The sequence below is a fragment of the Mixophyes fleayi genome, chromosome 6 (genome assembly GCF_038048845.1).
Source record: "Mixophyes fleayi isolate aMixFle1 chromosome 6, aMixFle1.hap1, whole genome shotgun sequence".
In the NCBI taxonomy this organism is placed as follows: Eukaryota; Metazoa; Chordata; class Amphibia; order Anura; family Limnodynastidae; genus Mixophyes; species Mixophyes fleayi.
In genome coordinates this window covers 48,337,258-48,351,837 of record NC_134407.1, presented here as the reverse complement: position 1 = coordinate 48,351,837, position 14,580 = coordinate 48,337,258, and the positions used below count along the sequence as shown (strand labels likewise).

The 14,580-nt window shown below is 41.7% G+C and overlaps 1 protein-coding gene across 1 annotated transcript; it reads left to right on the top strand.

Moving 5' to 3' along the window:
* The first annotated feature begins 980 nt into the window (after positions 1-980).
* On the top strand, positions 981-14,196 carry LOC142095330 (intelectin-1-like). Its single transcript, XM_075178283.1, has 7 exons — positions 981-1,092; positions 10,515-10,682; positions 10,837-11,084; positions 12,335-12,493; positions 13,129-13,249; positions 13,333-13,436; positions 13,895-14,196. The coding sequence occupies exons 1-7, from the start codon at positions 981-983 to the stop codon at positions 14,045-14,047; spliced, it is 1,065 nt and encodes a 354-aa protein (XP_075034384.1). The 3' UTR covers positions 14,048-14,196.
* Positions 14,197-14,580: the final 384 nt, after the last annotated feature.

The following is a 14,580-nucleotide window of genomic DNA, read 5'->3' as shown; positions in this document are numbered from 1 at the left end:
CCATTCTTCACCAAATAAGTGATAGACTTTACTGCAGGATGTGCAAAGGTCACATTGGCTAGACTTGTCCCCTTAGGCAGCAGCTGACCACATATGTAATATGTGTCAGGCACTGCTCGGCGGCCGCCTGCCCTTCCGCATAGCGCGTCTGGTTGCTTCCGCTCGGCTGCCCGGCTACAGATCTGGAAGCGTTTCCGTTGCCAGGCAACGGGACGCTGCATTAAGGTAGCGCTACGGCGCTAAAGTATGACAAGCGCTACGGCGCTGGGACTATGACGGCACTACAGGTGCTGAGGCTATTGGCTAGCAGCAATATTTAAGCCTCTTTGGATCCCACCTCCTGTGCCAGAGTTTCAGGTCCTCCTGTGCTCCAGCGTTTCTAGTGTATTCCTGTGATTGTCCATCTCCTGACCTTTTCCTGCCTCCTGATTATTGCTGTTTACCTGTGACCCTTGTGACCCAGATTGCCTTGACTACTCTTTTGGATCTCCCTTTTGTACCTCGCTGTCAGAATGTTACCGACCTGGCTTGACTCGCCACCCTTTCGGATTCTCCTTATGCACCTGCATTGCCCGCACCATTGCCGAACTGGCCTGTCTGACATTTCTCTCGTGCTTCGCTATCTGACTCGTGGAAGTACCGCGACCTGCGTGTTCCCTGCAGCTGAGTCCATACCTCCTTGCGGGGGTCCCTGGTCCGAGTAGTGCCAACGATAGCAGGTACGCTATACTCAGTCGTGACAGTAAACTCTGGCGATGTCTACCGAAGGAACTGGTGAACCCTCAGCCCGGGACCTTCTCATTCATTTGGCTCAGCATGTAGAACAGCAAGAAACAGCCCAAGCACATCTCCTACAATGTGTTCAAGGTATCGCTACACGCTTCGATGCTTTACAGGGCTCTCTGCCTGTCACTCCAGCCATTACCTTCTCCTCAGTGGCGTCCTCTAGTGTGGTGACCGTATCAACAGCAACCTCAGGCATGCGTATCCCCGCGCCTGAGAAATACGACGGAGATACCAAAAAATTCAGGGGTTTCTTGAACCAGTGCTTCATTCAGTTTGAGTGTAATGCAGGAGCATTTCCTTCAGAACGTACGAAGGTGGCATTCATGATCTCCCTCCTGAGCAGTCAAGCACTAGCCTGGGCTTCGCCTTTGTGGGAGAATGGAGACCCTCTTCTTAATAACACCGCCTCCTTTATTGAAGCCTTCAGGAGAGTCTTCAATGACCCTGGGAGAGTAGCCTCTGCTGCAACCAGTTTGCTGAGTCTGCGTCAAGGCAACTTATCTGTCGGGCAATATGCCATCCAGTTCCGGACCTTAGCGTCAGAGCTGAAGTGGAACAACGAGGTGCTGGTCGCAACTTTCTGGCAAGGTCTAATCGACTGTATTAAAGATGAACTAGTTTCTCGGGATCTTCCCTCTGACCTTGATACCCTGATTGCTCTATGTATCAAAGTAGACCTACGTTATCAAGAACGCACCCAAGAACGTCCTGACTCTAAGCGGGTTGTTCCTCGTCTGGCTCCACAATTTCAAAACCCGGTTTTGCCTATGGACGAACCCATGCAAGTAGGACGTTCTCGCCTATCCCCAGGAGAAAGAGAGTCTGCCTTTACTGTGGCGATTCCGGACATCTTCTCAAGGTCTGTCCTTAGAGACCGGGAAACCCGTCCTCCTAAATGGTAGCAGGGAGGCCGGTATAGGAGTATCCACAATTGCTCCCTACTCTAAACACACCCCTGAGCTTCTTATGGCAGTCACCCTGAGCACCTCTAGAGGTCCCTTCTTCACCACGGCCTTTGTGAATTCCGGCTCCTCCGGGAACTTCATTTCTGCCACTCTCGTTGCTGGGCTTCACATTCCAACACTCACCTTGCCTCAACCATTATCGTTAACGGCAGTGGATGGGAACCTTGTCAGCAGTGGCTCCATCTCCTCCATCACCTCTCCCATTCGGTTAATGGTAGGAGCCCTCCATAGCGAGATGATTCAGTTGTTGGTGTTTCCAAAATCCATTAATCCCCTTATCTTGGGGCTACCTTGGCTATGAATACATTCTCCGCAGATGGATTGGGATCGTGCTCAGGTTACCCGTTGGGGTACAGGATGCCATCATAGATGTCTATCTAGTGTTCTGCCTCCCGGTTCTCAAGTTATTGCTCAGTCCACTGTTACGGAATCAGTTCTTCCAGCAGCATACGCCGAGTTTCAAGATGTATTTAGTAAGACCGAGGCCGAGTCGTTACCTCCCCATCAGCCCTGGGACTGCTCCATTACTTTGCTTCCCAATCAACCTATACCCAAGGGGCAAACCTATCCTCTTTCTCACCCAGAGACCTTGGCAATGTCTCAATATATCACGGGGAATCTGAAACGTGGGTTTATTCGCAAGTCTACCTCTCCTGCTGGGGCTGGATTCTTCTTTGTCAAGAAAAAAGATGGGTCCCTTCGCCCGTGCATTGACTATAGACCTCTGAATCGGATTACTATCAAAAATCGGTACCCGTTACCTCTTATCTCCGATCTATTTGACAGGATCAGCGGGGCTCAAGTATTTACTAAACTAGACCTATGAGGGACATACAACCTCATCCGTATAAAGAAGGGTGACGAGTGGAAGACCGCCTTCAATACTAGGAATGGTCATTTAGAATACCTGGTAATGCCCTTCGGTCTTTGCAATGCTCCTGCCATCTTTCAGACTTTCGTTAATGACATCTTTCAAGATCTATTGTACACCTCCGTAGTTGTTTATCTAGATGACATTCTAGTGTTTTCTAAAGACCTGAGTTCTCATCAAGAACAAGTGAGGGAGGTCTTACGAAGACTGTGCAAATACCATCTCTATTGCAAATTGGAAAAATGTGTCCTTGAAGTTCTCCAAGTGTCCTTCCTTGGGTTTATCATGTCCGGCTCTGGGTTACAGATGGATCCCACCAAGGTGTCGTCCATCTTGAACTGGCCTCAACCGCAGGGCCTTAAAAGTATTCAAAGGTTCATCGGGTTCGCCAATTATTATCGGCAGTTCATCCAAGATTTTTCTTCCATTATCGCTCCAATCACAGCGTTAACTAGGAGATCTGCCAATCCGAAGATATAGTCTCCAGAAGCTGTTTCTGCCTTTACTACTCTTAAGAAAGCCTTTTCCTCGGCCTCTGTTCTCTCCCAGCCGGACCAACAGCGACCTTTCTTTGTGGAAGTAGACACCTCTTCAATAGGCATTGGAGCTGTGTTATTCCAAAAAACACTTTCAGGTACCCATTCTCAATGCGGGTTCTTCTCCAGACGATTCCTTCCTAACGAGATTAATTAAGGAATCGGAGACAAAGAGCTTCTCGCTATCAAAGCAGCTTTTGAGGAATGGCGACACTTACTAGAGGGCGCTTTATTTCCTGTTACCATATTCACAGATCACCGAAATTTGACATTCATTCGTGAAGCTCGCTGTTTGAATCCTCGGCAGGCCCGCTGGGCATAATTTTTTGCTCGCTTCAATATGACTCTTACCTTCTGTCCAGGTGCTAAAAATGGGCGGGCAGACGCTCTATCCCGTTCTTTTGATGATACAGATCGCCTGAATCCATCGATTCCTCAATGCATTATCGACCCTTCTAACATCGTTGCAATTACCAATACTGTTAAGGATGCTCCTCCCACAGAACGATCATTTGTGGAACCACAGTTACGACTCAATGTATTGCGATGGGCCCATTCTTCCTGTATCGCGGGTCACGCTGGTATAAAAAAGACCACATTCCTTCTCTGTCGTCGTTTCTGGTGGCCCACTATACGTGCTGATATACGGGACTTTATTGCAGCCTGTACCATTTGTGCCCAACACAAAACTTCCAGGAAGGTTCCTGCTGGATTGCTTCGTCCCCTGCCTACGCCTAATGCTCCTTGGGAGAGTATAGCCATGGATTTTATTACTGACCTTCCCTGCAGTTCAGGATTCAATACCATCTGGGTCGTCATTGATCGATTTTCTAAAATGGTGCACTTCATTCCTCTTTCAGCTCTACCTTTGGCCAGTCGCTATGCCGACACGTTTATCAAAGAGATCTTCAGACTCCATGGTTGCCCAAGAGAAAGCATCTCTGACAGAGGAGTTCAATTCATCTCCCGGTTCTGGAGGGCCTTTTTGTAAAAAGCTGGGTACGGAGTTAAAATTCTCGTCGGGATATCACCCCCAGACCAATGGTCAGACCGAGCAGATCAACCAGGATTTGGAGACTTTTCTTCGTTGCTTTACTGCCGACAATCAAAGCAGATGGTCACAATTTTTCCCCTGGGCGGAGTTCTCGCACAATCACCACGTCCATGAATCCACCGGGTTTTCTCCATTCTTTATTGTGAACGGGATGCATCCTATTATCCCAGACCCATTTCCTAATTCGTCCTTCTCAGTTCCAGCGGTGGACTCACTCTATCGAAAATTCTCCCTCATTTGGGTCAAAGCTAGAGCAGCTCTGCAAAAGGCAGCACAGCACCACAAGACCTTTGCAGATCGCCACCGAAGGGCTACTCCTTTATTGAAGATAGGGGATCAAGTATGGCTTTCCACTAAGGTACCATCTATGAAAATGGCTCCACGTTTCATTGGTCCCTACGTCATCTCGCATGTCATCAATCCTGTGTGTGTCAAGTTAAAGTTACCTGCCTCATTACGATGTCATAATTCCTTTCATGTGTCCTTACTTCGACCATTGGTGCTTAACAAATTCTTCATACCTCCATCTCGTCCTCCCCCAGTCCAAACCTCCTCAGGAACAGAGTTTGAGATCAGCCGGATTCTGGATGTCCGCATTCGCTACGGGCGACAACAGTTCCTTGTGCACTGGAAGGGATTTGGTCCTGAAGAAAGCTCTTGGGTGGATAAATCGGACCTTCATGCTCCTCTGTAACGTGAGTAACATGAGTAACTCAAGAGATTCCTTCCGCACAGCAACCAGACGCGTCATTTCCACTTACGCTTGGCCGCCCGGCCACAGATCTGGAAGCGTTCCCGTTGCCAGGACGCTGCATGAAGGTAGCGCTACGGCGCTAAAGTATGACAAGCGCTACGGCGCTGGGACTATGACAGCACTACAGGTGCTGAGGCTATTGGCTAGCAGCACTATTTAAGCCTCTTTGGATCCCACCTCATGTGCCAGAGTTTCAGGTCCTCCTATGCTCCAACGTTTCTAGTGTATTCCTGTGATTGCCCATCTCCTGACCTTTTCCTGCCTCCTGATTATTGCTGTTTACCTGTGACCCTTGTGACCCGGGTTACCTTGACTACTCTTTTGGATCTCCCTTTTGTACCTCGCTGTCAGAACGTTACCGACCCGGCTTGACTCATCACCCCTTTGGATTCTCCTTGTGTACCTGCATTGCCCGCACCATTGCCGAACTGGCCTGTCTGACATTTCTCTCGTGCTTTGCTATCTGACTCGTGGAAGGACCGCGACCTGCGTGTTCCCTGCAGCTGAGTCCATACCTCCTTGCGAGGGTCCCTGGTGAACACCAGGGGCACGTTAGAATCCGCACCTTCCTCCGAGTAGTGCCAACGATAGCAGGTACGCTATACTCAGTCGTGACAATATGTCAGTTGTAATGACCGTCAACACAGATTCAGAGTCAATATCTAAGCCACTGGCATTGTCATAAGCAGACAGGAATGGTCATGCCCAGGAATGTGCAAAGAGCTACCTTTTTAAACGCGGTTCCTACAGATGTCAGCAGACATGGCTCCGAATTGTGTGCCTAGTAATGTGGTGCTGTGAGCAGGTAGCACGTTCAACTCAATTTTGAAATTCATTTATTCACTACAGTATGTGTGACAATACATCTATGACTGTATCACCATCACTATACTTTTAAATAATGATATTCACCTGTTGAATTGTTTAAAAAGACATCCAAATATACTTTTTTCTTGCACTGAACATAGTCTACAACACTGTAGACCTTATTTACAAGTGCACTGAATGCACAACATAAAAGCCTTGGTGTTATCACAGTGAGAGAAATCTAAAGACACAAATTGTGCGTCCAACCATATACCACTTTAGTGTCGCCCCTTAAAAAGTTAAATTTTTATTTTCTATCCTTAAATATTGCTTGGGTTAGCCTCAATTTTAGCTTAAATCAATAATAATAGTGAGAGGACATTGGGACAGTTTTTATTATGTGACATCTTTCCTTTTTATTACAGTACAAAGTCCTTCAGCAAATAATGCCCTTGAAAATGTACCCTATCTTCTGCTTTATCTTGTCTCAATAAACTCACTCTGAAATGGAAAGTCTTGTGTTTGCACAACTCTGCCAAAGGATGCACAATGGTGTGCCAAGTCCGTATTTCACAATAAGTGCTTCCCCTCCACCCATCCCCTTCCTCAGCGTGTGTAAACCTCTCCGCAACCGCTGACATCTTGCAAGGTGGGCCTACAAGTCATAGGGCTGGTGTGTGCCAATCCTGACTCATGGACCCATGTGCATTGCACAACCATGGTTGATACTCCATTGCTGTAATCAGGAACTATCATTTACTTTCAGTGGGTGCATTTGATACAGAGAAACATGTTTTATAAACACAAATACCAATGTAGGAAAAGCATTTAAACACACAAATGTGACACATGTAAAAATGTGTCTTTACTATTATGATAAATGATACCCAATATTTTTGGATATAAAGGTAAAAGATAACATTTCTGAAGGGAGTAGCCATAAACTGAGGTTAAGTTGGACTGTGAAGTGCCATTTATATCAAGAATAGAATTGCATTTAGTACATGGTTAGCAGCGCTGTAACAGGGCCATCTCTTCTATTGGGCACAATAGGCAGGTGCGTAGAACAGCGCGGAAAAAAGAAGAGAAGGGGATCGGACTTAAGGTAAGTTAAGGGGGCCCCTATATATATATATATATATATATATATATATATATATATATATATAGTGTGCATGTGTGTGTAAAAACAAGTGATTTTATATATATATATATATATATATTAAATCACTTTTTGTTACATATATATATATATATATATATATATATATATATATATATATATATATATATATTAAGGGGCCCCGGTGCACTGCATTGCCCTGGGGCCCATAATGTAGTTAAGGTGGCCCTGCGCTGTAAAGATGTCCATACATATCTTCTAGCATGAATGAGGTGTTCATATAGAGCCATCTTATTATTACAGTGTTATCTGATGATCACAGCTTTATATAAATGTTCAAGCTTCTCATGTATGATATATAATGTGTTTACAAAATGACCCGCAGTTCTGATTTTTCTTCTATTTGGAGTAGTGCCAAGAATAATATATTTTATCTTGATTCATTTTTGTTTATCCAGCAAAAACAAAGTATACCATACCAGGCCATTAAAATAAAATATACAAGTATAATGATACTGCTCAGTGTTTTATTCTGTTCATTCTACATGGATCAAGCTGGAGACAATATTTATAATGTATGGGGTTTCTATAGGGGCCCTGAAGCTTTCCATGTGGATTGTGCTATTAGGACATTGTTTGTTGATGCTTGATTTATTTTAGAAGTTGACTTTAAGAGAGCAATGGTTTTCTGCAGATAATCCTTGGATTCAAGTGTGTCAAATAAATTTGTTGGTAAGAACTATGTTACGTATTTCTTCTTTATCTCTGCCTTAAGTGTTAATAATGTTGATTGATGTATGAAATTGCAACCACTCCTCCTAGTAACTCTCTCAGTTGATAGTACCCATAAATGGCGACCGACCCCACAGATAAAAAAAAAACCTCCCTCACCACCTCTCCCCCCCCCCAAAAAAATGGCTTTTTCTTTTTTATGCTTATTTTTAACAGTTGTTGTAACTCCTCACATCTTATAACACCTGTCTCCATCCTGCCACACCCATCAACAAAATACTATCCTTAGGATAAAAAGCAATAAAACCTTACAACAAAATGTGTGACCTTGCAAAATTTGCAGAGCACACATGGCATTTGATCCTTTTAAAATAACAAGATAAGAGAAATGACTGCCTATTGGCAAGTACAGTTCTTGAAATACAAGTTTGAAATGTGTCACTAAAAACTAAGTGACATTCTGTGTCTTTACATAATTATATATAATTTGCAGCATCATTAATGATCAAGCAAAATATATAAAATGTAAGCCATACTTATATTTCATACATTAGTTACATTATTAGCAAAAATATAAATTGTAAGATAAAGTGATTGTTTAAACAAAAACTGAATTATTTATTCAGTAATCAAAAAAAACAATTCACACGTATTTTGTGGTTTCCACAAAAATGTCACTGAACAGGTTTATGGACCAGAGCTAGACTATATAAAAAGCGACATCTTACCATTGGGACCAGAGTTCTACAGTATTGCAAGATTGTCTAAACTGGTAAGATGCATCTCTCAGTTGGTTCTCTCTTACTACCTGAACCTCCACATTGGTAGTTGTTAGGATTTAGGGTTAGAAATTGGTGACTGGAGTAAATATCACTAATCAGCAGATCTAAACTGAACTCAAGTCCAAATGATACATACTGTACATAATGAATCGTTTAAGATATTGTTCAGTATTTAACATGTGGATATCCAGGTATTTTAGTTATTAGTATGTTGATATTTATTACATTTTACAAATAATAATAATACTGGTAATAAAATAAACTAATATTACTTATGTTAGACATTTTCAGAAAGACTAAAATGTAATGTTTTGTAGGATATGATTAACTTTTTTACTGTTTCAAAATATATAACCTTAAAATGTTGCCTATTCATTTTCAGCTTGCTGGCATCATCTTTTACAAAGTGCATCACCAAGTTAATGTCATTTACTGCTTTCTATAGTTTTATATATTCATTTCCATTTTCAATGTAAATTGCAGTCAATTCTGCATTTGACATGTGCATGGTTAGAGAGTTCCATTGTGTGTTAGTGTATACTTGTATATGCTATAATATTTGACGTACATAATACTGTAATGAGACTACATTATAAATCAGGGTAAATCACAAAATAAAGGGTATGATATTACTATATAGTATATGCCAACATTAATGTTAATATTTATTATATTGTTGTCTCCCCTTATCTGTTTAGTGGAAATGCTGGTGCACGGTCTATTAGTGCTTTCATTGGCACTTGCTGGAGTATACTCTAATAAATGTGGTGAGTAATTTGGCATTCAATAAATAATTAAAATAATCTTTCTATCCCATCTGGATTGCTGCAGCTGATGACACTTTCTAAAACCATAAATTAACTAAAGTAATGATTTGTAACAAGTTATGTCTTTGGTGCATCCAGCGGAGATAGGCATATATTGTGCTCACTACAAAATTGATTTAAAACTGGGGTGTAATAAGGGTGTGACCTCATATTACAAACAAAACTTTGTCCCTCTGTATTCAATTTTGGAAAAAATATTAAAGAACATTAGGACATTTGTGATGCTATATAGTTAGTTTAAAATGTACTTTGTATTAAAAATGCATGTTAAGCTGAATAGCTAACACCAAAGTCTATTCTCAACTTAACATGAATCTAAACTGAATTTCACCACAATTATTATTATGTATTTTTAAATATGGATTGAGTTTTTCCTGCACAATGCTTTTCAAGTCATTTACTCCCCAAGCAGCATTTATTTATTGAGCTAGCAGATCATCTGACTAGCTGGAGGGGTAACGTATCTGTAACAAGAGTGGTTAAGAACTTAGCAAAAATAAGGATACAATTTACTCACTCAACCAATTCATTAATACTGGAGCAATAAGATTGCACCCAAACCTTACGAAAAAATAATTTATCCTCTGCACCAGGGGAGGGCTGGCAAATTTTAGCCCGTGGGGCAAGACTCAACTCAGCAGCCTATTAAGAACATTTTAAAGGAAAAAAAAAATGCAGATGGTCCAGTGACCCAGCCCAAAGTAACCCACCATGGGACTGGCCCAGGGGTCAGATGCCCCCTCGCCCCTCCAGCCCAGCCTGCCTCTGCTCTGCACGCACTGATCCTCACACCAGTTGAAATTCCGATTGCATTCATATTTTGTTGAGTGTAAAACTTTAGTTCTAGTTGGCCACCTTGGCATGTATTGCGCTATATAGAACTATCATTCTGTTTTCATTTAGAGCTTTAATATATTTCCAAAGGTTAATGAAGAGGATCCAGCAGGGGCTCAGCTATTGGATTGATTAATTTATGTTGAAATTGGTTTTTCATTATTCTGTGTCCTATAAAACAAGTCACATAAGTCATTCAATAGCTACAATGACATAAAGTGAAAAAGGTAAATCATATAATACTTGTATAGAATAATTATCATGACCCAAAAAGGCTTACAGTGCTTGTACAGTAATGGGTGTGTTAATTAATTTTAGGGAAGATAAATATGCACACAATAGAATTCATATTATTATTATTATTATAATATATAGGTAATAAGTATTTTACAAATTAGAAAGCTTTGGTGAGTTCATTATGTAACACAGATTTTGGCCCTTAGAGTATGCTTCTATTTCTGAAAAGAAGCAAAACATTCTGAATCTGCTGGCTTGCTGGGATGAGGACAGTGCAAACAGCTATGCGTCAAATTCTGGGAACCCCGCTGGCGGTCTGAACTATGGGTACAGGAGCTGCAAGGAAATCAAGCGTTCAGATAAGCAAGCAACGGGTAAGATAAATCTGTCTAATCTCTAATGACAAGTATGAAAGTTTTACATAAATTATAAATAAAATAAAGATTTACGTTAATCTTTATGTAGAGGTAAAGTGTATGCTATCAACTTCATATGAATAATATATGACCGATTTGCACTCCTGTTTAGATGGAATATACATGCTGACCACTGACGATGGAGTTTCCTATCAGACCTATTGTGACATGACAACCAATGGTGGAGGTTGGACTTTAGTGGCCAGTGTCCATGAGAACAACATGAATGGGAAATGCACAGTGGGTGATCGCTGGTCATCCCAGCAGGGAGACAATATTAACAATCCAGAAGGAGATGGCAATTGGGCAAACTATGCCACATTTGGACTGCCTGATGGAGCTACCAGTGATGATTACAAGGTACACATAACACTTTATAACGCAGTGTGGCTGGATCACTTATTGTATACATTTATTTCAATTAGTGGCGCAGTGCGCTATTGTATATCATTGCAAAGGTACTGATGTTTCTATTAGAAATGTATTGATTTCTAATGCAGTAGGCATATATTGGAGCAAATGTGTTTTTGTAAGAAAGGAAGAAATACTAATCAGGCCTTTCATTTGTGAGTGACAAAGACCTCTTTTAACCTGAATGCACAGGAGGGGGTCCTTTCATCCTGTGTCTTAGAGAAATAATAAACCTAACAACAAGTAATTTAGGAATTAACAAATTGATGTAAATATTGTTAAAATTGCATTTAAATCCAAGTTTAGAGAACATATTATATCCTGATGCTAATCATTGAAAGTAATATCTCAGACTTTGTGGTGCCAGCTAGGAAAGGTGGCTGGTTTACACCCTACCAACAAGTCAGAAACAATATATAAAGAGCTCTGTTTGACCATGTAATGTATTATACCATCTGTACTACTTGATGATCACTAGGACCTACAACTAGTATGTAATGGTCCTTGTATGGACCCCATGAGCAAATAAATATCACTGCTTGAAGATTCTGCCCAACACCTATTGCCTGCTGTATCCTGTGACCAAAAGATAAGAGCTTACACTCTATCCATTCCCTGGCTGTCCTGTGTTGAACCCAGGGTCTCTGCCCACTACCCAACAGTCCTGATCCATAGTAAGCGGTCAGGAGGTACCAGCCAACCCACAGCAAAGAGGCACTGTAGCAGCTATACCAGCTACCACAGAAGTAAGTGGTTCTAGGTGCCACAAAGGAGCCTAATGGTGGCATTGAGATTCTCCTACAACTATTGCGCAGTTGGCAGTCGCAGTCGGTGGGTGTCTGGTAGCAAAGTTGAAACCAGTAGAAGTGATCAGTTACAGTCGGTTACTGATGATGATAAAGAAACCCAGATAAACCCAGATCTGAATAAAACAGTCAGTATTTAACTTATGTGCAAAATAGAAAACTAATTTGCACCCCTTGCAGTGTAATATGGTTTTGTCCAGGAGACTACGTACTCAATTTTTTACTTAACTTTCCTTAATGAATCAGGCCCATTAAGACTTCAAAGCTTTCAGTTTCTATTTTAAAATTATTCTATTTTTTTACATATCTTACAAAACACATGAAAACCTGAAATCTCTGAATAATGCAGTTCATAAAAGATATAATGGTCTGTTATTTCCTATTTGATTCTAGAATCCGGGCTACTATGATATCGTTACCAAAGATTTGGGCATATGGCATGTTCCCAACAAGACACCCTTGTCTGGGTGGAGGAATTCGTCTCTGCTGAGATATCGCACAGACAATGGCTTCTTTTCTCAAGAGGGTGGAAATCTCTTCCAGTTGTACAAAGTAAATGCTCTAAGGACTGTATGTTATGTCTGGGTTTGTCCACGTTAAACTAGATACATATTAGCCCAACTTATAAATCTGAAACGTATTCTGGTCCAACTTCTATATGTTACCACAGTGTAGTGCATGATACATGATATAACAAGACTGAACATAATATCACAGCCCTGTTAAAAGTAGTAACTATTCTTAGCTGAATGTCGGTGTCTCAGTGGACAACTTTCTTCTAGGACTCCTTAATGTGTATATATGATAAAAGTGAATACTGAAAATTGTTAAAGAATACCACAATATGTCACATTTGCCTACATTCTGCAACAGATCCCAGAGGGGAGATCCAAGGGGTAAGTGCAGGCGATGATGTCACAATGCAACTTGCAGCAAATGACGTCATCATGCCGCTGTACCGCCCACTTCACTTCACACATGGTACCAGCTGTGATAGAGCTGCGTATGTAGCAGTGTAAAGGTTTTGTGAATCACCCCTGGTAGATCTGACTGAAGCTATCTATAACATTTTGATTATTTCCACATAAACAGTACAAAGTCCTAGTAGCAGTTTGTAGTGACTTAATGGAGTATATACCACAATGTGTTTGTTCCTCATGAACCCACAATTGTTGATTCTCCCTCAGAAATATCCTGTGGTGTACAATGCTGGAGGTTGTCTGTCACATAATGGACCTGCTATCCCTGTAGTATATGACTTAGGAAGCGCTGAGAAGACAGCATCATACTACTCAGCATTTGGATCAAGTAAGATCATATTTCATTTTACAGTAAGCTGAGAAAGAGATACGTGTAAAGGTTCTTACTAATACAACTTTCTCTGACTGTAGAAGAGTTCACTGCTGGCTATGTCCAGTTCAGAGCAATGAACACAGAAAGAGCTGCCCTGGCTTTGTGCCCAGGTGTGAAGGTGTTGGGCTGCAATGTAGAACATGTAAGTATGAACACTGCACTACATAATATGGGCACTATTGCATACTTGTCGACTCTCCTGGAATGTCCTGGAGACTCCCGAAATCTGGGTCGGTCTCCCGGACTTCCGGGAGAGCAGGTAAATCTCCTGCATCCGGCAAATACCTGGCCAAAATAATGCGATTTGCGGTGAATCCCGTAATTTTGGCCCCACCCCCGCATCAAAAAATAAATTTTGGTGCAAGGGGCGGGGCCAAAATGACATGATTGACTACGCACCGCCCCCTCCGGACCTCTAGTCACGTCCCCTGTCCGGGATCTCCCGGACTTCAGTGCCTAAAAGTAGGCAAGTATGCCTATTGTATACAGGAATATATCTAGTTATCACTTCCGTGGTGCAAGGCTACAAGAGTATTGCTTAGAGGCTGTTTTTCAAAACTCAATTAACCACGAAATTTATTTATACTTTCCATTTTGTAGCATTGCATTGGAGGAGGCGGCTACATCCCGGAAGGATTACCCAGGCAGTGTGGAGACTTTGCAGCATTTGACTGGGACGGCTATGGAACACGCTCAGGATGGAGTGCCAGCAAGGATATAACTGAGGCAGCGGTACTCCTCTTCTATCGTTAAATCCAGTTTTTAGCTAACATACATTATGCATGAAATTCTGCATGACTCAGATTTTAATATGTGTGTGGTATGTAAAATGAAGTCCAGGTCAACTACCGATTCTTCATATTGCTTGTGAGAAAATAATAAAATAAAGGTATAAAACCAAATTCTCAATATCTTTTTAGACTTTATTTCTCTGAAATAAAGGAATTGCCACATGTGCGTTAAGACTGTAGGAAAGGTCTGTGAGCTGTATCTGATGTTTCCTCTGGCCTACTTTATCCAGGATATTCTCTATTTCTCTTTTCACACTGCAAAACTTTCCTATACTTCAGACACTCAATGTTCCTTTTCCAGTGACAACAAATTCCTAATTTTTTTTCACGATAATGAGAACAGACTGACTGTTATAGTATGTCCTGGTGGGGTGACACCAAACTCACACTCCCAATGTGCTTTCACCTAGAATGCTGAAGTCCTCAGGGGGTATTATAGTCACAATCATGCTGCAGGAGACTAATACTTACAGCTCCTCATGAGTTGCTGTATGT

Coding starts and splice junctions, on each gene's coding strand:
- LOC142095330 (XM_075178283.1), top strand. CDS start 981: ATGCGTATCCCCGCGCCTGAGAAATACGACGGAGATACCAAAAAATTC. Junction 1,093..10,514: donor AGGAGCATTTCCTTCAGAAC/GTACGAAGGTGG, acceptor TTTGGCCCTTAG/AGTATGCTTCTATTTCTGAA. Junction 13,437..13,894: donor TGGGCTGCAATGTAGAACAT/GTAAGTATGAAC, acceptor TCCATTTTGTAG/CATTGCATTGGAGGAGGCGG.